The 27,977-nt window shown below is 38.7% G+C and overlaps 2 protein-coding genes across 3 annotated transcripts in view; both read left to right on the plus strand.

The window, feature by feature from the left end:
* The window catches only part of LOC102205023 (transient receptor potential cation channel subfamily M member 5-like), a 57,043-nt gene extending 31,032 nt beyond the window's left edge, over positions 1-26,011 (plus strand). The window contains exons 2-28 of one of the 2 annotated variants that reach the window (XM_005748516.1): positions 375-436; positions 525-702; positions 1,176-1,362; positions 2,812-2,981; positions 6,268-6,445; positions 6,542-6,606; positions 6,709-6,948; positions 12,690-12,792; positions 12,883-13,004; positions 13,192-13,488; positions 13,611-13,712; positions 13,830-13,958; positions 14,758-14,887; positions 17,190-17,335; positions 18,575-18,687; positions 18,773-18,889; positions 19,009-19,052; positions 19,194-19,426; positions 19,806-19,921; positions 20,211-20,343; positions 23,481-23,655; positions 23,828-23,993; positions 24,091-24,272; positions 24,590-24,722; positions 24,813-24,885; positions 25,594-25,687; positions 25,826-26,011. In XM_005748516.1, coding sequence (XP_005748573.1) covers positions 375-436; positions 525-702; positions 1,176-1,362; positions 2,812-2,981; positions 6,268-6,445; positions 6,542-6,606; positions 6,709-6,948; positions 12,690-12,792; positions 12,883-13,004; positions 13,192-13,488; positions 13,611-13,712; positions 13,830-13,958; positions 14,758-14,887; positions 17,190-17,335; positions 18,575-18,687; positions 18,773-18,889; positions 19,009-19,052; positions 19,194-19,426; positions 19,806-19,921; positions 20,211-20,343; positions 23,481-23,655; positions 23,828-23,993; positions 24,091-24,272; positions 24,590-24,722; positions 24,813-24,885; positions 25,594-25,687; positions 25,826-25,857 — 3,720 coding nt within the window. In that variant the 3' untranslated portion in view covers positions 25,858-26,011. The remainder of the gene's footprint in view (positions 1-374; positions 437-524; positions 703-1,175; positions 1,363-2,811; positions 2,982-6,267; positions 6,446-6,541; positions 6,607-6,708; positions 6,949-12,689; positions 12,793-12,882; positions 13,005-13,191; positions 13,489-13,610; positions 13,713-13,829; positions 13,959-14,757; positions 14,888-17,189; positions 17,336-18,574; positions 18,688-18,772; positions 18,890-19,008; positions 19,053-19,193; positions 19,427-19,805; positions 19,922-20,210; positions 20,344-23,480; positions 23,656-23,827; positions 23,994-24,090; positions 24,273-24,589; positions 24,723-24,812; positions 24,886-25,593; positions 25,688-25,825) is intronic. The other variant, XM_005748517.1, reaches the window with a different exon arrangement.
* Positions 26,012-27,190: 1,179 nt separating this feature from the next.
* The window catches only part of LOC102205487 (transient receptor potential cation channel subfamily M member 4-like), a 34,122-nt gene continuing 33,335 nt past the window's right edge, over positions 27,191-27,977 (plus strand). The window contains exon 1 of the mRNA XM_005748518.1: positions 27,191-27,467. Coding sequence (XP_005748575.1) covers positions 27,381-27,467 — 87 coding nt within the window. The 5' untranslated portion in view covers positions 27,191-27,380. The remainder of the gene's footprint in view (positions 27,468-27,977) is intronic.

Here is a 27,977-nt window from a genome sequence, read left to right on the forward strand (position 1 = left end):
CATTCCTGGAAGCAGCAGGTAAGCAACCTGTCAACACTTGGCTGAAATACAACCAGAACCTCAAACATGATGTAAATGTTTTGAACTGCAGTGTTTCGAAAAACCTGAGCTTCAAACACTCAACACACTGTAAAAATGTCAGTACTGAGGTCACATACCGAGCTTTCATTCCACTTGCATAATAGCAGATTATAAATGAATACCAATGAGTACCTAGGCCAATTTAAAAGTTTAATGAAAAAAATAAAATGTTTGACTTGTGGGTTGTATTATTCTACTACAGAATATGTGCGTACACAGGCTCACTGTTAAACCAGGCTCAGAAATCCGTATAAGTCAATCACTATTTAACAACTTTTTAAAAATCCTTTCAGAGTTGGATCCCCAAAACCATCAAAAAAAGAGTGTGCAGCACCTTTGTAGAAGATTCCTTCAGGTACTGTGACCTCTGCCTTTTGATAGTGACATGCTTGTAATTTGAGTTGACTCTCATAGTGATGTTTGTATCCCTCCACCTCTCTCAGTAGTAGTGAATTTTGTCAGTGTGGGGCTGCGAGAGATGACCATGCCTCTGTGGCTGTTGGAGATTATTTCAGCACAGCAATTTTGAAGCACTGGGAAAGTGCGGAGCACTCCTCTGAACAACCAACTGATGCCTTTGGAGAGGTGCAGTTTGCAGGAGCCAGCAAGAGGCACAGCCATGTGGGTGCTTTCATTTTGTCCCATAATGCTTTATCTCTACAGCCTTAGAGTTTTGGAAAATGTGAAAATGTTTTTAAAGGAAAATTCATGTAAAGGTGGGTTAAATAAAGATCCAGATAAACCTGGAGCTCTGGTAGTCAGTACTTTGAGTTTTCCTGACCTTCAACCTGCTACTAAACAAACAAAGTCAGTACCAGAGTAAAGAACAAGCCACTCCTTAACATATTGAGGAAAGTTCCTGTAAAACCTTTAACACTGACTCTCCCATAGTTTTTCTGACAGTAAAAATTGGTCTGGGCTCTAATGGGTTAAGGGTCATTTTCATTTTCAAAGTTTTAATCACAATTTAAAGGTTGAAACAACCAAAGCATCATTTTAGCTTTGATACTAGATCACAATTCATTACTTTCCAAGCCTCTTTGTGTTGTTGACATGTAATTGTTTCTTTTAATCCATCAAATGTCTAATCTTAGTTCCTGCGCCTGTCATGGAGCACTGAGCCTTCGGTGGTGTACAACATACTGACAGCCCAGTCAATATGGGGTCTTCCTAGACCAAACCTGGTTGTTTCTGTTGTGGGTGGAGAGAGCAGGACACAGGTGAAGACCTGGGTACGGGAGGTTCTCAGACAGGGACTGGTGAAAGCGTCACAAAGCACAGGTAAAAACTTTATGCATCTGTCACTCTGTCAGTGCCTCATCTATAATGATTACAGTGTGCTTGGAATTTCTGCGAGATGTTTGCTGAAATATTTGATTGTTGGTTAGCAGATGCTATCGTCATTTCCAGATGGTTCCCTTTACCATATAAAAAATGTATAAAAGAATGCCTTGCCTTAACTTTGTTTAGTTTCTAGATTTATAAAGCTGTAAAAGGAAAAAAAGCAGATTCTGTTCACCTGGACATACGTTTTTCATCTATGAAAATATAGCTGAAACATTTCCTTACCTGGATAACTGAGCATGCATCGAGATATGTAAGTCATCTTAATGCAATCACATATCAATGATGGCCAAACCCCATCTTGCAGTCATCTTTGTAGAAGATATTATACATCCTGTAGCACACCTGGGATGTCAGGTATCGCTGTTAAGGACTCTGGAGATGCTGTGATCGTAAATAAAGCAGTTTCCCACTCAAGACATCAGGATGGAAGTAGTATTGTTTACTTAATGGATTATACTATAAGCTCTAAAAAAAAGCATACTGTCTGGTCCTAATGTTTGTACTGAAATGGCAATTTTCTCTTTGACTACTGTACCAAGTGCAGGTAGCACATGGTGATACTGATCTCCTGTCACTTGCTCTTCTTTCAAAACAAGTACAAGAAACAATGAAAAAATTGTTCACACAAATATGCAAGTTGCTACATGGCTCACACTAAGTAAACATGATTATTGGATAAGATCCAGGACAGGGCGTAGCAGTGAGAAAGCAAACATGTTGCTTTTGTACTTACACTCGCCATTAAAACACGCTGCATATAAAAACATTTTTTATGCATCTTTTTGGTTTTTCTAGTATTTCTAGTGCTCTTAATTCTTTGACAGATAAACACACAGACCGAAACTCAGACTCCAGCCAAACTTAACACAGTGACTGGGGAGACATTGGGAACATGGCCACAAGAGTGACATGACATGTGGAGACAAGTTAAACTAAAGGCAAAGGAAGGCAAAGGACCAAAACCTAAGAATTAAATTAAAAAATTAAATGGACAATACGTAAACACTGGGTCACCAGACTCATGACCCTGACAGTCTTTTAGTGAAAATGATAAAAAATAATATGATACAGTTTCACAGCTTAATACATTATTTTTTGTTTGATTTTTAAGCCTATTCAAAGAAATGTAACAGATAGTAATAAATAAATAATAAATAATAGGTATGAAGTTGTGCAAAATGTAAATAACCCCAGTTATGGACAACATATTAGCTAATGGTATCACATATAGAGATATGAGATTTGCAAATTATTGTTAATTATTATTCAGGTGTTAGTTTACACAGCTTTTTAACATTTCGGAATTATTTAGTGGCATGGCACAGTAAGCTACTTAGTATACAGGTTGAACCAGGAAATTTACCATCTACCTGTTTCCCCCAGGTGCATGGATCTTAACTACAGGTCTGCGTGAAGGTGTTGGCAGGTGTGTCGGACAGGCAGTGAGAGATCATGCAGCTGCAGCATCTTCAGTCTCCCTCAACAAGGTGGTAGCGTTGGGCATTGCTCCGTGGGGCCTTGTGAAAAAACGAGAGCAGCTGGTCAACCCTCAGGTAGTACAGACATTTACACGTTTAAACATGTGTTCACCTTTATTTTGCAAAAGGCTCACTTAAAGATTTGATTTACATTTCTCATTTTAATAGATTTTTAAATTGCTTATAATTAGTATAAATATACGTCCCAAATTTAAGATAAGTAAGACATTGTCTTGAGGCATGCTCAGTTATCCAGGCAAGTAAATCCCAAAAAGTTGATTCTGTTCATCTGGAAGTAAGGCTTTCAGCGGGAGAAACATTACGTCACTCATCCAACTGCCTTCTTCAGTCTTAGATGAGTGCAGGTTTTCCCAACCTTATAAACAGTACACGTGCATAATGACTGAAACTAGCACCACTGAAAAGCAATAGTCTACAAGGTCAGTTCCTTGAATACAACCATTGATCAATGCCCATAACTACAATTCCAGTACACTATATTACTCTGTTTGTGTTGGGGGACCCGATCGTTGAGGTGGACCAATTTTTGGCAGTGTGTTTCGTGTATAAAAGCCATGGAGATGCGGTGTTTAGAGAAAATGCATTTCAATTGTCACACTAAGGGTTTTCACTTAGACAGCAGTTGTCATTCTTCTCTGTTGGACCAGCTGGAACTTTCTTTAGGTGCCTTTCCAGCTTTGACAAATGTCCAGCTGGGATAAACACATTTACTCAGGGCCTTCTTGATATGATTTTCTTGTGATTCCCTGTCAGCCTACCCAAAACTAGGAAGGGACCTAAAGAAAGCTCCAGCCAATCCAGGTGAGAAGAAGGACAACTGCCGCCTAAGCAAAACCCCTTAGTGATTCTGTATGTGTCAGGAGTATCGGAAGAGTTGAAACGCATTTTCTCCCAACACTGTGTCTCTGCAGCTTTAATACCCCAAAAAATGATGCGCCAAAAACTGATCCACCCCAAGAGTTGGGTCCTGACACAAGTCAAGTCAAGTCAAGTTGGCTTTATTGTCACTTCAACCATATACAGTTTAACAGTACACAGTGAGGCGAAACAACGTTCCTCCAGGAACCAAGGTGCTACATGCAACATAAATTTACAACATAAATTAACAGAAAACTCTAAACTAGCTAACTAAGAGGCCTAGTTAGCTGGCTAGCAGAGACAAGACAGACTGACCTAACATAAATTACAACATAAATTAACAAAAAACTATCTAACTATCTAAGGAAGACTTTTTTTTTGTTATCAGACAGCAGACAACAAAGTGCACGTGCAAATGTGCAAACAAGAGCAGCAAGTGACAGTGTGACAAAAAAAAAAACACAACGTAACATAATAATACGGTTTTGTGATGATGAGTTGAGGTAGTGGAGGAACAGTAAACATTCCTTAGTGTAGCAGCAAAAATTAGGAAGTGCAGAAGTTAGTGCAGAAAGTCCAGTAATAATATTGTGCAAAAGAGCATTTACAGGTTGGTGTGTACGATGGTTTGGTGGTGTAGGTCAGTGTGTTTGCGCTTGTGTTGATTAGTCAGTCCAGTCTCAATGTTTTGAGGTAGTTGAGTTAAGCTGAGTGATAATGTTTGTGTGTGTATGTGTGTGTGTGTGCGTGTTTATCAGTCAGTCCCTTTTTGCTGAGGAGACGGATGGCTTGTGGAAAAAAGCTGTTGCACAGTCTGGATGTGTGTGCCCGAATGCTTCGGTACCTTTTTCCAGATGGCAGGAGTGTGAAGAGTGTGTGAGAGGGGTGTGTCCAATTAGCCACAATGCTGGTGGCTTTGCGAATGCATCGTGTGGTGTAGATGTCCTCAATAGAGGGGAGAGAGACCCCGATGATCTTCTCTGCTGTTCCCACTATCCGCTGTAGGGTCTTGCGGTCCGATATGGCACAGTTCCCAAACCAGACAGTGATGCAGCCGTTCAGGATGCTCTCGATAGTTCCTCTATAGAAGGTGGTCAGGATCGGTGGTGGAAGCTGGGCCTTTCTCAGTCTTCTCAGAAAGAAGAGACGCTGTTGGGCTTTCTTGTGCAGGGAGCTGGTGTTGAGGGACCAGCCGAGGTCCTTCTCCAGGTGGACGCCCAGGAATTTGGTGCTGTCGACGATCTCCACAGAGGAGCCGTTGATGCTCAGCGGTGAGTGGTCGCATCGTGTCCTCCTAAAGTCAACAACCATCTCTTTTGTCTTGTCAACATTCAGAGACAGGTTGTTGTCTTTACACCAGTCCGTTAGTCTCTGCACTTCCTCTCTGTACGCTGACTCGTCGTCTTGCTAATGAGACCCACCACGGTCGTGTCATCAGCGAACTTAATGATGTGATTTGAACTGTGTGTTGCTACACGTGGCACGTGGGAATGACGGCACTGCTCAGAGAGATGTTGAAGATGTCGGTGAGAACATCTGCCAGCTGATCAGCACATTCTCTGAGCACTCTGCCTGGGATGTTGTCTGGTCCAGCAGCTTTACGTGGATTGACTCTGCGTAGAGTTTTCCTCACCTCAGCTGTAGTGAGACACAGGACCTGGTCGTTCGGAGGAGGGGTGGTCTTCCTCGCTGCCACGTCGTTCTGCCTGTCGAACCGAGCGTAGAAGTTGTTCAGCGCATCTGAGAGGGAGCCGTCACTGTCACAGGCAGGTGATGTCGTCCTGTAGTTAGTGATGGCTTGTAAGCCCTGCCACATGCGCCGTGTGTCGCCGCTGTCGCCAAACAGAGTAATAAAGTGGATGCTGTTAAGTGTCAGCAGGATTGCCATGATTTATACATCAGGGAAACCAAACAGCCTCTGGTTAAAGTGAATGGCACAACACAGAAGAGCTACCTCGCCAGGCCAAGACTCTGCAGTGTATTTAAACCTGCAGGCCAATGCTGTGATTACAGCCATTCCCCAACTCTCTCTAGATGGCACTCATGGCCATTGAATAATGGTCATTGATCAGTGCTAATGACAATATGCATATTAATGATCAAGAAACTGACCCAATGTTTATTCAGTTGTGTTGGTATCAGCCATTATGCAAATGTACTGTTTATGATGTTGGGAAAACCTGCAGTCAGCTGAGACTGAAGAAGTCAGCTGGATTTGCAACGAAGTGTTTCTCCCGCTGAAAATACTACGTCCAGATGAACAGAATCAACATTTTGGGTTAGTAAGATTATGTGAATTTTATCATTGAGTGCTCAAAGTAAGGCAAATCTATACTATACTGGTAATCTTGAGACCAAGCTGTATTTGTATCTCCTATTAAAACACACAAAAAAGATCCAAAGGTTTCAGGCTTCCATTACACTGTAGACAATTATCTTAATCAAAGAAACACTGTAATAACAGTTTTTTCTTCTTTTGTAGGGAAGCTTTCCTGCAAAGTACTATGTCCACAACATTTCCCGGGACTCCTGCTACCTGGACAACAACTACCAGGCCTTCCTGCTGGTGGATGATGGTAGTGTGGGCCGCAGAGGAGGAGAAACAGATTTCAGAGCCAGATTGGAGGAATACATTTCCCAGCAGCGCACAGGCATATGGGGTGAGAGATGGTACCATACTATGAGTACAATATTTTATTAAGATTTATAAGACTTTTATTGAGCTGAAGTTAAGTGAAATTTGTATCTCTTTAAAGGAAGTGGCAGCATTGACATCCCTGTCCTTTGTATGCTGATATCAGGGGAAGCAGACACGCTGAAGGTACAGTCTCTGCTTTATGTTTTGATTATCACAAAAATCTTGTGAATTAGCATTTAAATTGTGGAAATGTTTCTTTTTGATTGTTTTTGTGATGTCTGTCAGAGAATGGATCTCTCTCTGAAAAACTTTATCCCCTGGCTGGTTGTGGCTGGCTCAGGAGGCTTGGCTGATTTCCTGAGTGATGTCTTGGAGAACCTGTCTTCAGCTCCAACTGTGCCGTCCTCTGGTGAAGGCAACAATGAGGCTCTTAAAGCTCCCAAGGTGGATCTCAAAGACAGAGTGGCAGAACGGTTTAAGAAGCATTTTCCTTCAGAAACAGAGACTGACAAACTAGTTGAACAGGTGAGTGCTGACAACAGAAACATTGCATTGGCTCTTCGTCTGCAGAAGAGTTGGGGGAAAGACTTTCTTGAAACTTCAGGCTGTTATTTGGTTCAGCATAGTGAAAAGAAAAAGCTAACTCACTCACAAGCTGTGATTATGAGTGTTTTTATAGAACCAAAGCATACATGGTATGGCGTTATTTTTGTGCCACTATTCGGAGCACACGTAAAAAAATTGCAGGTGCAAGTGTTGCATTTTGAGGAGAAATTTATTTTGAGCGTAGAAAAGCTAAATTTGAGTGAACGAACTTCATTGCTGCGTGGAAAAAATGTATTTCAGTGTTTGCTATTATCCATACACACACACACACAATAGCAGCCCCACTCGCTCAGTTTTTGCTTTTGTGCTCGCTTGCAACTCAACTCTTTCTATACACCGTTTGTGCCACAAAACCAGCCAATCACAGACTTGGATGCAAAAAAATCTGATTGGCTGTTCTGGTCTCCAATCAGCTCGAAGTGACGAAATGCAATATCCCAGAATCCATTTCGTCCAAAACTCAAACGAGGCAGTGGCAGAGGAACACAGAGTGGCGGAGTTTGAAATATTACTCTGTCTGGGTCACAAAATAAACTTTTAAGATATTTTCATGTGAGAATGTTGCTGTGTAAACTTCAAATACCTGCTCGATTCATCAAGACATCACATATTTGCATAAGTGCTCTAAACGTTTTCGGAGATGCCTGTTACCCACCAGCTGACCGCATACCTGGACTGGCCATTGGGCATACCATTTGCCCGGTGGGCCGATGGTGATTTTTCATTTTTATGTTTGTTTGTTTGTTTGTTTTTGTAACGGTATAAACAATGAAAGATGGTGGATTAGCCAATTGGTCATGATCAACTCTGGGCTGGACCAATTACAATACATCTGTATTGAGGGGAAAAGGAACGTGATTCGTCCCGGACTTCAGCTAGAATTAAAAGTAAACACAAAGCTGGAGTTATTCTGTCTTTGCTGCACAGCTGCCTCTTCTCTCATTCTCTCTCCCTCTCCTGTTGCTACTTCAATCATGAAACTAATCAGTGATCAGCTGATCGTCTCTCTTGTTTGTTTATCGCCCACTTTGCGCCAGAAAGAGGAAACCAGCGGATGTTGCGTTAAACAACAGCAGCACGTTCAAGCTTGATCAGCTGTTGTTAGAATTTATTTAATATTACTTTCTAGTATCAGCTGATGTTTGCTGGAGCCACAGCTGTAAAAGCTGCTGCTCCTGATGTCAGTTTGGATATGTGGTGAGAGGGAAACATGAAGGTGATACAAATCATACATATACCAACAAGACAGTGTACATCACTGTCACAACAGCGTTTGTTTTAGTTCAAAGGCTTTATGGTTTTTCTTATAATACCCGGTGATGTAGTCGGTGATCTTTTGTCAGTTCAGCTTTATATATTATGTTTAACCCAAGTGACCACCCGGTCAGCTGGTGGGTAACAGGCATCTCTGAAAACGTTTAGAGCACTTATGCAAATATGTGATGTCTTGATAAATCGAGCAGATATTTGAAGTTTACACAGCAACATTCTCACATGAAAATATCTTAAAAGTTTATTTTGTGACCCAGAAAGAGTAATATTTCAAACTCCACCACTCTGTGTTCCTCCGTCACTGCCTCGTTTGAGATTTGGACAAATGGATTCTGGGATATTGCATTTCGTCACTTCGAGCTGACTGGAGACCAGAACAGCCAATCAGATTTTTTTGCATCCAAGTCTGCGATTGGCTGGTTTTGTGGCACAAATATAACGGTGTAGAGAAAGAGTTGAGCACGCACAGGCAGAAATGTTGAGAGCCCGAGCAACACATTGCGAGCCAGCGCAAATGCAAAAACTGAGCGAGAGGGGCTGCTATTACGTGTGTGCATGGATAATAGCAAACACTGAAATAAATTTTTTGCACGCAGCAATGAAGTTTGTTCACTCAAATTTAGCTTTTCTTCGCTCAAAATAAAATTCTCCTCAAAATGCAACACTTGCAACTGCAAATTTTTTTTACGTGCGCTCAGAATAGTGGCACAAAAATAACACCATATACATGTAGCATATATGTACAATGCAATTGTTCAATAGCACTGGATCAAAATCAAAACCTAATGCCCCCAAAAAGTAGTTTTACAATAGATTATTGTATTAGTGTTGAGTGTGAATGAAAATGTGATTATTTTTTGAAACATTAAACAGGGTATTCAATTACAAAAATTATATAGCAGTGCTCAGCTGAAAATTAGCTGAAAACTTGGATCAATTTTGCATGGCATGCAGTGTGCTTTTAAAATATCTAGGGAAACTGGAAAAGTGGAGGACAAAAAAGTGAGATGCCTAAAATCTATCCATAGAAGATCGGGAGGATCTGATAGTCACGAAATAAAGAAATAAAAATAAAAGTTTGGTTGATTCATCTGCTTTTTATGGGAGCCTCAGAATAAATGGTATTAGTAGAAAGATGGTCAAGAAAAGGCTGAAGTATACTAAATAATATAAAAACTGGACTGAAAATTAATGACAACAGGTCTGATGGCATGATGTGTCCTAATATGAAAATTGATTGATTGATTGACGTATCAATTGAATTAAAAGATGTATGGTGGAGGTCAGGAGAGAGGTACAATAGTGAATGTCTGCTTTGTCTTCTTTGCACGGTGTGCAGTGTACCCCTGTAAATTTTCAGGAAACTGGACAGGTTTGACCATTGAACCTGACATTGATTATTTTCAATTAGCTTTCTAAATAATATTAATATTTATGTTAATATTATTATATTAATATTTATATATTATGGTTAATATTATAATATTTGTGCTTCTACCCATTTCTTTACACTCTGAGAGAAAAATGTGAAATACTGCTAATATTCGCCTTAACTAAGATGAGCGGTTCTGTGTGGACCGTTCTTTACTTATCAGGTGTTGGCACCCTGTTCCAGGATGTGTGTTCAAGAATTGCTGATTTTAGCATTTGTTATTCAGTCAACAACATACTGTGGAGTAGATCTGCCCTCAAGTTTGTTTCTTAGTAAACAAAAAACTGTTTGCTACAGTTTATGATCAGGCAATAATAATACTAACCACAACAACAGCAACGGCAACAGAAACAACAAAGGCAATAATAATAGTGATAAAGAATTCGGTTATTCAAGACCATCCATCCATTCATCTGGGGCTGGGTCGCGGGGGCAGCAGCCCAAGTAGAGAAGCCCAGACCTCCCTCTCCCCAGCCACCTCCTCCAGCTTATCCGGGGAACACCAAGGCGTTCCCAGGCCAGCCGATAGATATAATCTCTCCAGCGTGTCCTGGATCTGCCCCGGGGCCTCCTCCCCTCCTCGTTAATGTTGCAAATATAAGCATTTATATTCTGATCTTATGTTAGCCTTCACTGATAGATTATGACTTCATGACATTTACCTTTCACATTTAACTAAAAAAAGACCAAAGAAAAGAAAAATGCAGGGCAGCTTTCCAAGTCTTTAATGAAGTTTTATAATAAAACGGAAACACATTATAAATGTATCAGAATGAAACATTTTAAATAAGGAATAGGTATACAGATCATGTAGGGACACAATAAGCCACTATAAACAGATCCGTCTGTGAAGGTTCTCAGTCGTCCAGGTCATCGTAGTTTAAGGAGCTTGGAAAGAAAAGCGTCTGGACTTCTTTGAGTTGCTTGAAGACCTTTCACCTCTCGTTCGAGAAGCTTCTTCAGTTCTAGGGTCAAATGGTGGAGAGTCCCAGATTTAAACCCAGTGGTAGTTTCCCCCCAAAGAAGGACAAAGGACCCCCTAATGATCCTCTACCTAATCACATGAGCCGAGGTGTGAATACGGGTGTGGGTCACAATTAGAGATGGACCGATCCGATATTACGTGTCGGTATCGGTCCGATACTGATCGGATATCGGAGAGAAATAAAAAATGTAATCCGATCCATTAAATATCAAAAAAGCACCTCACAAAACTTGCAACAAGGTGTAACTCGGCTCATAACCGTAGCACCTCGGAGCAGTGTGCTCACGTGATATGTATTTGTGTGTATTTGTAGCCTCACTACCAAACTGGCATTTCATCTCCGAGGAAGTTATCCCAGAGAGAAGTAAAGCAAGTGTGTAAGTTCATCTCTGAATGTTTGTAAAGCATTCACACGTTAAGCTTAACAACCGATATATGGAGCGACTGCCTCTTCTTGCTGCTACTTCAATCGTGAAACTGCTTAATGATCAGCTGATCGGCTTTTCTTTCACAAGTCCGTCTCTCTTGTTTATTTTTGGCCCACTTTGCACCAGAAAGAGGAAACCAGTAGATAAACAACAGCAGCACGTTTAAGCTTGATAAGCTGTTGTTAGAATTTATTTAATATTACTTTCTACTCCAGGAGTAGAAAGTAATATTTTCTACGCAGCTGACGGCTGGTAACTGTGCAGGGGCGGATCTAGCAAAGTTTAGCCAGGGGGGCCGATAGGGCATTAACAGGGAAAAGGGGGCACAAAGACATACTTTTCTTTCTCATTCTCATTTAAAATGTCTAGCTTTTAATCAATAATTATCTGAATCTTACACCCAAAGTTTTAATCTTATGTAAAATATATAGAAGTCCATTACTGTATATAGTAAATGTTAAGTCTAATATACCCTAGTAAGCTGTAGTACTTTTTCCTTTGGGAAGGTACCATCTGTGCAGTCTGCAATTCTGTTGAAGAAAGATGCTGAATCTATTTAATTATTCTTGAAAAAATAATTTTCAATTTTTTTTCCACACTGCATCAAATTAAAGTTGATTACGTCGATTAAGCATCATGAGGTGGAGGGTGGGGGGTGGTTCCCTATTTTTTTTTGCTGGGAGTTTGCAACCCTATTAGTTAGGTTGCTTAATATTTCTGCTAAGTACTCTTTAAAATACCAGAATAGGAAGGATTGAGTAGGTTTAAGTTAATTAGATTGATCAGTATTGCTGAACTATGAAATATTTTGGGTGCAGTGTATTTTTTTACATACAGGTATAACAGAATAGCTTTAGTGTTGTTGTTTATTTAAACTTGAGTATGAACTTATACAAAATACAGCAATATATTAAAAAACAGTTTTATTGATTAAAAAACACACTATATCAAATTCATATCGGTATCGGCAGATATCCAAATTTATGATATCGTATCGGACATAAAAAAGTGGTATCGTGCCATCTCTAGTCACAATCAGCCAGGGTTTCTGGTGAGCTCATTGTGAAACCTAGCCCCACCCTATCATGTGATTTTCTGAGGTAGGATGGCCCAGGATGTAAGTGAGCATTAAGGCGTCTTGGAAGGGGCAGTCCCACAGAGTTTAAATCTGGGACTCTCCACCATTTGACCCTAGAACTCAAGAAGCTTCTTGGATGAGAGGTGAAAGGTCTTCAAGCAAGTTAAAGAAGTCCAGTCCAGGTCTAGATGTAATAAGGTGGGAACTGAACAAAGCCGAAGTGTATCTGGTCGGGTCATAAACTGTACTTAACAGTTTTTTATTTAATAAAAAGTTGAATTTGGGAAGATTAACTCCAGAATCTTTTGCTTTAACTATCACATGTCCATAGTAAACTGTGTTTGACCTGTTTCTTGCAGTTTAATTAAAAAAAAAAAAGAACAAGTCTTTTCTTTAATCTTTTTCTAAAACATTTTGTAATCATGTCTCTGTCATTCCTGTTCCCTTCCCATCTTCTGTCTCCAGGCTTTGAGCATTTACCAGAACAGACATTTTATTACAGTCTACCACGGAGAGCACGAGAGTCCAAATGACTTTGACACAGTCCTGCTTAAAACACTTGTGGGAGGTATGTAAGTAGCCTGTAATTTTGCAAAAGAGTCATAACATTAACTTTTAATCCATATTTTAATTTTTATGTTATGTTTGTCTTTTTTAGCAAGTAAGCAACAATCATCAGCTGAGGACAATCCTTATACTGATGAGCTGAAACTAGCAGTAACGTGGAACAGGGTTGACATTGCCAAGACTGAACTCTTCAATGGAGACATCCAGTGGAAGGTGAGGAGGGAAAAAGACACCAACCAGATGTTGCACTGAAAGAAGAATTCATACATAACATTACATTATACAGCCTATTTAAACACCTTTGACTGAAAAACTGTTTAATTCTGATTTTTAGAGAAATATTTGGCATAAAAAATATTGACCTGTCTTAAAACATGATCTCCTTCCTCCAATTAAACAGTACGAAGATTTGGAGGACTCAATGACAGATGCGCTGATCAACAACAAGCCCCAGTTTGTTCGGCTTTTCATTGAGAATGGTTTGAATATCCTGGAGTACCTAACTTATGGCAGGCTGGAAACCCTCTATCGCTCTGTGCCAGATGGGAGCTTACTATATCAGCTGCTACAGCGCTGCCTAGCAGAGCGGCTGGCAATAGTGGAGCGTCACTCACCATCAGAACAACAGAATTCATCCTCAAAAGTGGTGACAGATAACAATCAGAGCAGACCAGTGAAGGAGGTCACCCTTTTTGAGGTGAATTTTGTAATCAAAGATATTCTGTCCTTTTTCATTAATTAGGCTTAAATTGATTCATTATAAATGTGAAGAAAACCTGACACTGTTGTGCTTATTGTCCCACCCACGTGTTTCCTCAGGTGTCAGAGGTCCTGGAGCTGTTAATGGGTGATGTCTGCCAGCCTTTCTACTACAGAGCTTTGGGCTTTCAGTTCACTTCATCCAAAAGGATGTCTCTGAAGGTACTCTGAACTTTTCAGAACATGCACACAGAGTGTACTTGTGGTTATAGGATTTCTTTTTTCTTTTTTTTAAATTATTGACGTGATAATGAGAATTCTTTTCTTCATTCATCAAAGCGTGCCAGTAAGGTTCTGCGTGGACGTTGCATGTATCAGGACCTGCCCTGCCCTCATCCCTGGGCTTCACTCTTCCTCTGGGCTGTACTGCAAAACCGCAGTGAGATGGCCCTTTATTTCTGGGAGATGGTAAAAGTTCTGAGACAAACTGCAAAAAGGATTTTACTTGTGTTCAGCTGGTTTGAAATCCCCAATAATCAAACTACAGCTTGTTTCTGCATTGTTATTAGTTAAGGAGTGGTGCTTTTCCAGAAGAAAAAAATTAAATTAAATTAAATTAAATTTAAAAAATCCTCTTATACTGATTTATATACTACAGAGTCCTCGGTGTATGAATGGATGAACAGATATTTATTTGAATAAAAACATCAATTTTCAGGTGAAATGAAGTGACACAGCTAGGTGCTCATGGTAACATGTGAAAGTTGTTGGAGTCAGTTAATTACAATATATTTTTAATGATTATTTTATGATGTAAGCGTTGATTATGTTAAATGTATATCATAATTTTAAATCTTAATCTATAAGTAAATTATTACTATATAACAATCAAATTCAATTGTGATTGTGCATTTTAACGTGCTACATTTAAGCATTTACATTTAATTACAGCAAGCCAAGCTTTAAGTAGGATTTAAGTGGGCTTCTACTTAAAGTTTCTATCCAGCTTGCAGTAAATAAAAAGCAGCTACTGAACTAAAAATATAAAATACTTTTATATAGTACCTTTAAGTGAATTGCAAGTATCACCAGCTTAGACTTCGTGCAGCAAGTAAATATGTTAATGGCTGTATGTGTCTGCATTACCACTCAGACTACTTCAAAAGAAAGAACTGAGATAATGAAACAGACAATATTAGATACAATGAATTAACTTTTTGCACCTGTTTCTTTCAGAAAGTACATAATTTGCTGCTTTCCTTTCCAGGCAGGTGAGGCAGTCCTGAGTGCTCTTGGTGGCTGTAAAATACTCAGAGAACTGTCCAAACTTGACGAAGAAACTGAAACCAAACTCTCCATGAAAGAACTGGCCCAGAAGTTTGAGAACCTGGCTCATGGTGTGATTATTTATTATCTAGTTTTGTAATAGTTTTATTACATGTCCTTTGAATTTTTCTTTTAACATCTGTTGTAACACAATTGTAGCAAAACCTATCTAACTCTTTACACAGCAGTAACTAATAATTTAATTGCAGTCTTCCAGAATGAGCTGTAATTAAGATTAAGGATAAAATTCCTCCACCGTTGTCTTCTTTAACCCAGAGTGACTCCCACAGAGGTTAATTATCTTGTCAATGGTTTTACATTCCTAGGAAATGGCATCTCAAAACTTTTTAAGCACTTTGTTTAGTTTGATGCTCTGTAAAATCCCTCCATAAAGCTCTTACTATTCATGAGTTATTGAAGAAAATACTGAACTCCTTATTTCTTTTCAGCACTGTAGCCAGACTGACAAAGAGTCACAGCTCTGTTAGCAAAGTATTCCTTAAGCTTTAAAGGAATATGTAAAAATTAAAATTCTCTCATTTTAAGCATTAGAGAAAAAATATAAAGGTTCATAAACATCTCACAGACATCAATATCTGTGTTGAATACTACAAATATTTATGTAGATGTTTTATCCTCAGTTATTCCTTTATTATGTATTCATTAGACCCCATTCTTACAAGAGTGTTGAAAGAAGTTCAACCATTAGTCAAAGTCAAAGTAAACTTTATTGTCATCTCTGCTATATGTAGTGCAGTTCCATTCAGTGCAAAAAACAAACAAAGAATAAATACAAGAAGAATAAGAAATAAATATATAAAATAAATATACACTTTAAAATTAGGGTAAAAAGGATCAATAACAGTCTAAGTTTACAATTTACAGTTGAGTGATTCAAAGTGACCTTGAAGTGGTTTAAAGTGACCAACATGGGCAGGATTCCTGAGAGTGGGATTGTCCAAAGAGCAGCATCTGCATTAATTCATTCTTTGATGTTTTCTATGAATTGTCTATGTACCACAGGCCTTTAAGGTGACAGTAATTAAATGATTGTTCTAATAGTCATTACTTGACCCAGCTAATTGTTGGACAACACCAACCTTCCTATTATCTCAAAAATTATTGAAAGGATAATTGTAAAACACTCATCTGCAAAGCAATGCTTTGTTTAAAGATAAGCTGTTCTATCCATCTGCTGGTGCAGAGCCCCAGTTGTCTCGGGACCGCGGCCACCGACCACACATGCTTTGCCTAGGAGCTTGGAAAGAAAAGCATCTGGACTTTTTAAAGTTTCTCAAAAGCGTTTCACCTCTCGTACAAGAAGCTTCTTCAGTTTTAAGAACAATTGGTTGAGGCCCAGCCCTACTGGGAGTGGGAAGAGACAGTAAATGGGGGAAGCTCTATGTCAGTAGTATTACCAGACAAGGATTTTATTGTCTCAAAAAATGAAAGGGGTTTGGAGATCATTTCAAGCCTCCACAAAAACATGCTCAGCTTTGGCTTTTCTACTGGCGACTCAGCCTGTATTGCACAGCTGCCTGAAAAGCAGCTAATTAGTATGCAGGTTAGTTCTCCTGGCCTTTGCCAATGACACATTTCTTAACTAGATCAGGAGAAAATGAGCAGAATTTTTTTTTCATGTCTCGTTTGCAATCATCTATGTCTTGTTCTTGAGAATTCAAATGTTTCTGACTGATTTTCACTGATATCCAGATGATACCCAGCTTTATCAATCCATGAAGCTAGTTGACACAGTAATTAGTTTCAGGAATGGCTTAGAAACAAAAAGACTTGGATGATGCCTAATTTCCTGCAACTAAATTCAGACAAAAGAGAGGTTATTGTTCATGGCCCTAAAAATCTAGGTGTCTAACCAACTCCTTAGTCTGAATCTGATTGCCAGGGCCTCCAGTGACACGTGACAGTCTTTTTTACCAGCACATTAGACAAATATGCTGGACTAATTTCTTGCATTTGCACAGTATCTCTAAAATTAGAAAAAGCTTTTCTGAAAAACAGATACTGAAAAACTAGTTCATGCATTTATTACCTCTATGTTGGGCTATTGTAATTCATTATTATTAAGTTGTCCTAAAAACCTTTCAGATGAGTACTAACCAGGGACTAGAGAAAGAGAGGCCATGCCTCTCATATTAGGTTCTTCATTGGCTGCCTGTTAAATCCTGAGTTAAATCCCTCTCCTCACATGCTTGAGCTTGAAAAAATAGGCCTTGTCAAAGATCTCAGAGTGCTTGCTCACAGGGAGTTGCAAACTGAAGTTTACCATACAACACAAAGCACCTTTAGGTGACTTGTAAACTGACACTATAGAAATAAACTTGAATGTCATGTCTTTTGTCCACTTTACCTCAGATATCTTCAGCTCTTGCTATCGGAGTAATGAACACCGTTCCTTCACCCTGCTAATTAGGAAGTCTCCTGTCTGGGGTCACAGCACCTGTCTTCAGATGGGCGTGAGTGCTGACGCTCGGCTTTTCTTCAGTAACGATGGCGTACAGGTGTGTTCGGTTTTTAACCTCTTTCATTCGTGTGATTTTTCTCCCCCTGCCCTGTACGGCAGTTTAGCGATCAGAACTGTTGTCTGAAGGCCAAAAAATGGCAAACAATTTTCACAAGTCAAACATGTTGGCATTTGCTATGGGTGACCAGAAAGAAAAGAGAAAGAAAGTGAAGATTGCAAGAGGGTTAACAGAAAGAGAGGGAGAGAAAAATAGATGAGAAGAAGAGGGATACAGAGGGATGGAATATATAAAAAACAGCAGAAAACCATGTAGCAACAACCAAAATGTGCATGAATAAAAATGACAAAGTTACAGAGCAGCTTACAGTACTAATGATATAAAATATATTTAGAGGCAGCAGCCCAAGATAGTGTGTGTCCGTGAGCACCTGTGATCACACCTGTGTGTATGAACGCGCTTGTGTTCATAAGTGTCTTAACGCATTTTGAATCATCCAGGTAAGGAAATCCCAAAAGTTGATTCTATTCATTTAGTTGTAGCGTTTTCAGTGGGAGAAATATTTTGTCACTCATCTAATTGACTTCTAACGAAACTGGCACCACTGACTGACAGTGTATCATCAGGTCATCATCACTTTCATGATCATTGATATGCAAATTGTCATGACCGTTTACCAACAACCACTGATCAAAAGACCCCTGATTAATGGCCATGAGTACAGAGTTCACCCACAGAGAGTTGGGGAATGGCCCCAATCACAGCAGTCCTCCTCTATCCCTGGTCCTCTGTAACGTTTTTAACCTAATATGCTGGTTTTTTTGCCGCCAAGACTGACGTCATCTACAGGATTTTCCTCTCTCATCCCAGCCCCGTTAATGTAATTTCCAATAGTACATGGGCATTCAATCTGAAGTTGTATCAAATCTTTATTTTAAACATATAAATAACAGATGTTAATAAACATAAAAACGCTATCAAAAAAAGCTGTCATATTTGCATGAAAAAATATTGAACATTTTCTGTTTATTAATGCTTACTTATTTAGGTCATTGTATACAATGACCATAGATTTGATTGTATACAATCAAATCTATAAATATACACTATCATTGAATGAGACCATGTAATACACAACAGTACAATCATTTGAATTATAAATGAATTCAGTACAAAGTAAAAATGGCATGATGCTTCAAAAAATAACACATCCTAACTTCATGTTTAGCCAGTGAGCTGCTGTTGATGGATAAGGACTGCTTTTCTGTCTTCTTCCAGTCTCTGCTCTCCCATATCTGGTGGGGTGATATGAAGAGGAAAACAGAGGTCTGGAAGCTCCTGCTCACTTTCTTCTGCCCCATCCTCTGCTACACCAATCTCATCTCTTTCAGGTAAAATTCTCTTTTTTTTTCAGATGAAAGGCTTGGAATTTTATTTGGTATTTTTTAAACCGTTACCTCTTATTTTACCTCATAGAAAACAAGATAATCAGTTGGAAGAGGAGGAAGGAATTCCTAATGAGGATGGGCCAGACCAGGACACTAACAGTCTCTATGGGACCACCGTCTTCTCTTTCGCTGAAATCAAACACCAGTAATATTGCTACTTGCACTCTTCAGTGTTAATCTGTAGAACATCAGTTTGTTGTCTTTATGTTATTGATTTCCATTAGCTAAAGTCTAACAATTAAATCAATTTTATTTTTCTTACAGCAGTGACGTTGATTCAGAAGTTCACAGGAGTGGTACTATTAAAGGTGAGTCCTGTTTAAAAAGTCATCTTTGAATAACTGTTGTTACTCACTACAAGAAGAAATCCTGACTAAAGAAATGATTCTTGTCTCTATATGCTGTCATTTTACTCACTTTCCAATCTGTATTTATAATCCTTGATACAGGTGTACCTTACCGACCACCACAGCGTCCATTCATAGTGTCACGCTGGTGTCAGTTCTGGTTTGCACCGGTCACCTCTTTTCTGGGCAACGTCCTGATGTACTTCCTGTTTCTCTTGTTTTTCGCCTACGTGCTGTTGGCTGATTTCAAGCCCCCACCACCCTCAGGTCCAGGTGCTGCTGAGTGTGTGTTGTACTTCTGGGTATTCACCCTCGTTTGTGAGGAGATACGACAGGTGAGTGAAGAGACACATCTTACTTAGAACTTTATATCCAGACAATTTTGGTAGCTATAGAAAATGTAAAGGGAAGAATTGAAAATAATAACTGAACTACTGCCAAAGTGCTATTGCAATACTGTGGTTAACATGCTCCTGTGTCACAAAAAAATATTAGATTTTAATGTTTGTTACTGATTTCATATAACTTAACAAATGCACTGAAGATTAAAAGAAATCACATAAATTCAAATCTTATTCCTGTTGGATTTCTACTTGATCTTTAAAATGACAACAGCACATAGAGAGTGGTTTTCTGTGTTTGGATACATGTCACCTGTTTATAGTTTGGTATAGCTTTTTTCTACTTGTTTTAACTTTTATCTTCTTCTTCAAGACAATTTTTTTGGGGACGATGACTTGGCGTCAAAGGTTCAGACTCTACATTAAGGATGTGTGGAATAAATGTGACCTCACTGCCATCAGCCTGTTCATTATAGGACTAATCTGCAGGTATGGACAAGAAATAAAAAATAATAAATGTTAATACTGGATTATTGAAAAAAAAAAAACAACTTGAATGAAGCTTTGTCATTGCAAATTGTAACATTTGTATAAGTGCTGTCCTTAGTTTGTGTCTATGGATGTAACGTGGCATAAATAATTTCCTTTCATCTTCCCCCAGAACTTTTTGTCACTTAAATTTAAAATATTTTCTCCTTTAAAAAAACAAATTTTACAGGTTTGCCACCAGGTGGTGCTGCTACCTTACTGATTCAGCTTAACTGTGCTTGTGTTACAGGATGTTCCACTTGTCACATGAATTTGGCCGGGATATGCTTTGTTTGGACTACATGGTCTTCACCCTTCGACTCATTCACATTTTTGCCATTCACAAGCAGTTGGGGCCAAAAATCATCATTGTAGGAAAGATGGTGAGAAAGTTACCATCAGTTTATGGGGCACCGTTTGTAAAGTGAAACATGCTGAAATTAACAGCAACATTTTTCCACACTTAGCTCAGAACTTTACAAAAACATGGTTTTTCGAGTAATTTTTTTCAACATTTCCTAAAATATTTGTAACTTTTCATATTTAAAACACAATTTTAAATATTAAATCTAAATGTTTAATATTAAATCTAAATATTATATTTAAATCTAAATGTTAGAGGAAACTAAATATTTAGCTAACATGCAAATTTATTGTAAGGATGAATGGGAATACCAAAATAAATAAATTTCTACATGAGCTTTGTGAGATTTGATAAGTATCTGAGGCTGAGACCACAGGACTGTAAAACATGATTGTTGGGGTTCATTTCTGTACTAAACAGTCATTTCAAGATTAGCTAATTGTTATTTACTAACTAATGTTGATCATGAGACTAAAGTCATCTCACTTTGTTAATATAATTATAATATGGCTAATATTATAGTCATTATATTAATCATTATTTGTTATTACAGCAGTGAACTCTGTGTCAAATACTGAGCTTCAGTAAAGATTCAAGTTGCAGTTATTTATATTTCCTACCACCTTAAATCTTCACTCAAAGACAAGTATCTTTGACTGTGTATATATAGATGTATTATATATAAGAGACAAATATTCTTCGTTTAATATGTTGGCATTACTAAATTTGGCTCAATGCTCATATATATGTATAAAAAGAAAATGTATGAGCTGTGATAACTGTTTCTGATAGAATGAAGAGTAGACTGATATATTAAATATTCCTTTATTGGGTGAGAAAATCAGACCATGTCATAACTGCTTTAAGTCATACAGAATAGATATCAGAGCCTCAAACAGGCTGACTTCTGCTAAATGGGTCAAACTGGGCAGAAAGTATACAAACACATAACATCCTTATAGAATATGATGTAACACTATAGATCAACTTACCTCAAAATATATAAAGCATATAAACAATTACAGCAATATGATGCAACAAACACAGCAGTGCTACTGATCCAAAATACTCAAAGCTTCATAGAACTGAAACAAACATTTATTTTAGGTTGTTAAATCCTCCCAATTCTTTCGATCTTTGGGCTGAAGGAAGGACAGTACTCGGTGTATAGATGCTCATCAATCCTTTATTCCATACAATTCAACACTTTAAGAGCACAAACCATCCGGATGGGGAGACATCCATGAAGAGGGTCACAGCAAATCTCAAACTGGTGGAGGGTTACTCAAGCTCTTATAGCCTCTTTTGGCCCCCACCTAGTCGTAAAAACCTAAACATTCACATTCTTTCTAACTCCTAGCGAGCCTGACTTATGGCCTTGGCTCCCTATTTTGTCTGCCTTCAACAACGGTGGTGAAGGGGGTGAAGCTACCGTGGAATGTGCTCTCTGTCTCCTCTACTATCAGAAAAACCAAGGTCCTGACTCTCTGAAAACAGTATTTCTTATAACTCAGCAGTATAATGCATCATAAACAATATCATTCATTCACACATGAATCAGCAGTCTAATGTAATAGAAATCAATTTAACAAATGTAATAGTTATCACCTTCTTCTAATTCAGGAGAATACTGCAAACTAAAACTACATAATAATTTCACAATCTTTAATTAGGGGTATAACATAGCATAAGATAATATTATAATCCCACAAGGTCCATTCTGCTGCTGATACATACTTTAGGTTTCTGAATATTAAACTTGTTTCTGCCTTTCATACTATGTAACCTGAAGGCCCTGAGTACTTTCTCCCACACTGACAAATGATAAAATTATTTGAACATTACCTAATAAGACTGATTCAGGACAGACAATTAGTTATTTTAAACTTTTCTAGCGGTCCTTCACAAACAGGGAACAGTCTGTCTAGTCTCTCCATGTGTCAGCTGCTGCTGGCTCTTCCTCCTCCTCTTCCTGCTTCCTGCTTGTGCCGTGATATTCAGGACCGCAAACCGAGCAGCATCACTGACTTTCAGCTTGTTGTATTTGTGGATATATGACTGACTTTAATTATCCATAAAATCATCACATTCTCTGTAAGATTAAGGTTGACTATTGAACAGTGTATATTTTAAAGTAAAGGCTTTAGGTAAACACTGAAAGTACTAACATCGCTAATGTCACATAACTCTGTGGCCAACGGTAATGTTTTAATGTTCTTCATTATTCAACATTTGCACATAAATAAGTGACATATTGTTCAGTACTTTTAAAAGTTTACTCTTCGGCCGCCTCGCTTCCACCATTTTTTTTGGCAAAATTATGCACACCCACCATCGCGCTATGAAGTCTGGTATATGTTGGGCCACGAAGTCTACACCGCCACATCCCTTAAATTCAGGGAAATGAAGGACGCATTTGAGGGCCGCATTTCGAGCAGCCTTTGAATTGGGACAGCCTTCGTCACGTCGCTGTAATGTAATCGGCCTTAAAATGGCCTTTAAGGCTGCAGACCCTAAATTGGGATACAGCCTGTGTCTGCTCTCCCCTGATGATTACTTCTCAATGCCATGAGCTGCTTCACTTCTTAGCTACGAGCATGTCCAGCGATTTAGCTGGACTTGTGCTGCAGCGATTGTGAAGTGGAGACTGCAGCTGCTGAGAGAGCACTACTGCTGAACCTTTGGATGGCCGACAAAACGGATCTTCCAATGTTTTCAGCTAAATGGCTGGACGTGCTGGTAGGCAAGAAGTGAAGCAGCTCATGGTGTTTAGCACACTTTTGCACCGGAGGGTTTTTCGTAAAGCTTTTATTTTGATATTTTCCGTTGAATTTGCATGTTAGCTAAATATTTAGTTTCCTTTAACATTTAGATTTAACATTTAGATTTAAATATAATATTTAGATTTAACATTTAGATTTAATATTTAAAATTGTGTTTTAAAGTTACAAATATTTTACAAAATGTTGTAAACAATTACTCAAAAAACATGTTTTTGTAAGGTCTTGAACTAAATGTGAAAAAATGTTACCGTTAATTTTTGCATGTTTCACTTTACAAACAGCGTCCCATATTAATTGGCATTACAACTGCAGTACACTCATTATGTTTACATATATAGTGGCTAAAACAAGATCACAATTTCCTCTTGTTTAGATAAAGGATATCTTCTTCTTCCTCTTCTTCCTGGGTGTATGGCTCATGGCGTATGGAGTTGCCAATCAGGCTCTGATCTACGCCTATGATCCAAACCCGAATCGCATTTTTCGGAGAGTTTTCTACAGGCCATACTTGCACATCTTTGGACAGATCCCTGTGGAAGAGATGGATGGTACATGTGTTTGTGCAACTGGCATAAAAATAAGAAAATCTGTGTTAAAGCTGAAATTTCTTTTAAAATGCTGCAGTTTCCTGGAACCTACTTTCATCACAGCAATTTGAAATTGAGTGTTATTATAATTTTAACCATTTCTTACATTTCTTACCTTTCCAATTTATTGCAGTGGGCAAGGACTGGGATATCACTTGTACACACAATGTGACTTTGATTGAGAGCGGTGAAGAGCCGTGTAGAAATCATGAGAGTAACTGGCTGGTAGTGATTCTGCTAGTCGTATATCTCCTGGTCACCAACATCCTGCTCATCAACCTGCTTATTGCCATGTTTAGGTAAAGAACCAGTCTGTCATTATGTTTCTCTGGCTGCATTCACAAACTGAATGGTTTGACATGACTCAGTGGCTCTGATCTGCTTGTATCCACACAGCTACACTTTCTCTAAAGTGCAGGAACACAGTGACATCTACTGGAAGTTCCAGCGTTACAACCTGATTGTTGAGTACCACTCCCGTCCTGCTTTGGCTCCTCCTTTCATTATCCTCTCACACATCAACCTCTTCATCAAGAGGGTCATCCGCAAAGTGCCCTCTGTAAAGATTCACCACTTTGGTCAGTATTGGATCAGGGGTGTTACTCTAATGAGTTATTGTTACTTAACTCTAAAAAATCAAATGCTGAGTGAGGAATCCACGCATGATTAGAATTAGGTAATTTCTTAAATGTCTTCTAAATTTTATTTGGTAATTGTGGGTTTTGGTTAAACAGTGCCAGCCCTGTTATCACTCAGTTACTAACTGAAAATGGCAGTGCCAAGTTAAAAGACTAGGCTTTTTGTTTACTTGCTCACTGACCTCAGTTTAGCAGTGATGAAAGCATGAAAACTGAATTGAAAAGTAATCATTTCAACTCTTGGTCTTTTCTATCAGTGTTAGACTTGGAAGCAAAGGCAGCTAACAGATTATCAACGTGGGAAACGATTCAGAAGGAAGACTTCCTGACTGCTCAAAACAAGATCCAGAAAAGCAGCGACTCAGAAAGGCTCAAACGGATGTCTGCCAAGTGAGCACACCTTCATCCTCCACTGTAGCAGCATTATTTATTACTGTGTGACTCCATCATTCTGAAGTAAATGTATCTTTGTTTATATAGGGTAGATGGTGTGCTTAAACATCTGAGTGAAAGCAGAGACTTCGAACACAGGCTACGGTCTCTGGAGAATCAGGTAAAACCGAAGCTCCAACTTATCATTTTGTACCCTTTGATTCATTCATGATACATATGTGGAGCTGCTGTGAAAGGGCATGTCTGCAGAGTTAAATTATTCTAAATATAGGTTAAAGCACTTCATAGCAGGTGGCAGTTGGCAAATTACATTAAGAGGAAGTTGAAACATAGGGAAAATACCTACTGTACAGCAAAAAGACAGTTTCAGGTTGGATAATGTGAAGTTGTTTCCTGGTTGATGTTTGTGTGAAGGTAAGTAATTCTTTAGTAAGTACTTTCATGGTTTGGAGAATGTCACATGAAAGAAACAGATGCAGAACTTAAACTAACCAACTTAGTGCAATCAGTGGTATAAATGCGTGCATGTGCAAAGAAATTGTGTAGGCAATACCATCTAGTGCAGAAAAGAAAACCAATTTCTAAATGTGTCTGAGAGAAGAGAGCCATTCAAGAACTTAACTGAGGGCTTTTATGTTGCACTGGCAAACAGGGGCCAGGCTTTGCCACTGTCACTGCTTGGAAACAGGCCACAATAGCTTCTCCAATGCCTACAGATGAGACCTGCCACATAACAGGTTGAAAGGAAAGGATGAGATGAGTTGTCAGAGATAGGAAAAAAATAGCTTTTTTCAAGTGGTTTTTCTTGAGGTTTAAAAATGGCTATTCTCTCAGATACAGCTTTATGTTATTCTGCTTTTATTTCCAGATGGATTATTGCTCTAGTGCCCTCAGCTGGGTTGTGGATACTTTAGCACAAGGAAGCACATTCAAACCTCCTCGCCCTCCACCTGCATCACGAGGTATGATTACAAAACAACCTGCAATATTCCAATACAAACTCAGCTAGCCTAATCTTATTTTAAAAATATTTATATTCCTTTTTTTGTGCTAAAATTGGTCCCTCTCACTTTTATTATTCTATCTGTTCTTCTACACAGACGTGGTACCCTCCCCTTGCAGCTCAACTTGATTAAATGACACTTTAAATCAAGGAGAACACCTTCACTCATGTTCTTTTGACAACTTCTGTTGCAGTCTGCCACCATGAGCCTCACTGAACTGTTACCAATGCTTATAAAAGCAGAAAAAAAGCAAAAAAAGAAAAGTATTTAGCCTATGCCATGTATTTTATATAGATAGATAGATAGATAGATAGTCCTGTAATTTTAAAAAGTATTCTGATATAATCTGTAGAGTTACATTATGAGCATCACAATACTTTTATTCAGTTCAGTTACACTTTAAATATATGAGTTGTATTGGTATGTCTGCATTCTTGTTCTTTAAGTATAACATTTTCATACCTAATAATAAATAAATGTTTACTAGAAATACAAAATAATAACCCTATTTCAACAATTTTTAAGCATTTAATTAGTAATAATAACTAGCCTGGCTGCAGGTGTATCATTGGATGTCAGTAGCAGTTGCTAAAAGGCAGGGTTTGTTTCTTTTGGACAGAGACGGGGTTGCTGTATACTTCTATTTGTAGCCTAGTACTAACCTAGTTAGCTAATGGGTCCTGCTATACATTTACAGTTATGTGAAAGGGACAATGCACACTCTTTTTACCTATCAGCACATGACACATCCCCAATTTCAAGAGAGTGTATAAAGTGTAAATAAGCAATGCAATGATTTGATGTCTTGGTTAGTTATAGACCAATGTCCAATCTCCTTCTTATCTGAAGCATTCTTGAAATAGTGGTAAAACAGCTACAGCAAGTAATCATTTGCCGGGCAATTATAAATATGAAGTTTAACTTGGGTTTCAAAATTCGTCACAATACAGAAAAGGCATTGGTGAATGTGTTGATATGTAGATGTTAATGTAATGATAAGGTTGACCAGCAGGGGGCACTGTATTTAAGAAAGCTCATGAATGCCTCCAGGGGAGCACATAAAAGAAGACTGGTCTGTGGCGTGACTGGATGAATGGTGTTAATAAAATGTTTGGGGCGGTAGCTCGCAAGAGATAAATGGATGCTGTGTTATTTTTAACAAGCACTACGAAGACAACACAGTGAAGGATAAAAATCATCTGGCTTTTTCAGTGAGCACAGCGCAGACACATAAGCTCTCTACAGAATGCATTGTATTTTTGAGCTCCAGTAAAATTCAGAGAACACAAGCTTCAGTGGTTTTTAAATCTGTTACTGAAGGTATTCCCTTTCACCCCATCAGATACCACTGAGTGATAAGGGGATGAGGAAGTATTGCAAAAAATATTGCAGCTCAGACTCAGACCCAGCTCAGACTCCAAGGCTGTGGAGTTTGTTCTACTGACTGGCTCTTCCTGTTTTCATAGTTAGGAGGGAATATATCTGTGTAGCCACACCCTTACCTGTGTGCTGGCTGCACCTAGTTTTCTTTGTGCACACTGAGAGACTGCAGAGGCAGGGGATAGGGTTTCAATAGTGGGGCAATGGTCAGAAAGAAAATGTTTTAGTTCTTCTGCACAAATTTCTCACTGAGAATGACAGAACAGGAAACATGAAAAACACAGGACCAGAAGAAGGAGGTAGAGAAGGGGGAGGAGGCGACAACACAGACAATACCTGTGAAAACAAGAAGAGCCAGGTGGGTCAGCTTTCCTTAAAATCGTTCCAGCTGTTGTTGTGATATCATGGTAGCATGTTGGCAAAAAAAAATTAACTCAAAATCGACCAACAAAAAATTCAGTTACCTTAACCCATTTACCACGGCTGCCAACCCATTTTACATTTTCAGCTCAGTTTTTAAAACCTTACGATCTACCTACAGCCCAGCCCATTCAGCAGTAAATGAATGTGTAACCTCGTATTGTGGATGGGTTATCTTAGTTGTTCTCCAGACTTAAGTTTGATCCGTTTACAGGCTCCTGACATGCAATTGCATTTGTCCCTTGCCATTGGTAACCGTCGGGTTAACTTTTGTCGAGTGGAAAAAAGTTAGCGTTCATCTACAGCTTCGCTGTGCTAATGTGTTTATATCATGCTAACCATTGAATGTCGCAATGTTGGCAAAGAGAGGAAGTGACGTAAGATTTGCGCATGCGGGGTACTGATCGGGTTTCCGGTACAGATCGGGTAGTGACAAGCACATTTTTTT

This window comes from Pundamilia nyererei, unplaced genomic scaffold (genome assembly GCF_000239375.1).
Source record: "Pundamilia nyererei isolate P.nyererei 1_Seehausen unplaced genomic scaffold, PunNye1.0 scaffold00223, whole genome shotgun sequence".
Lineage (NCBI taxonomy): Eukaryota > Metazoa > Chordata > Actinopteri > Cichliformes > Cichlidae > Pundamilia > Pundamilia nyererei.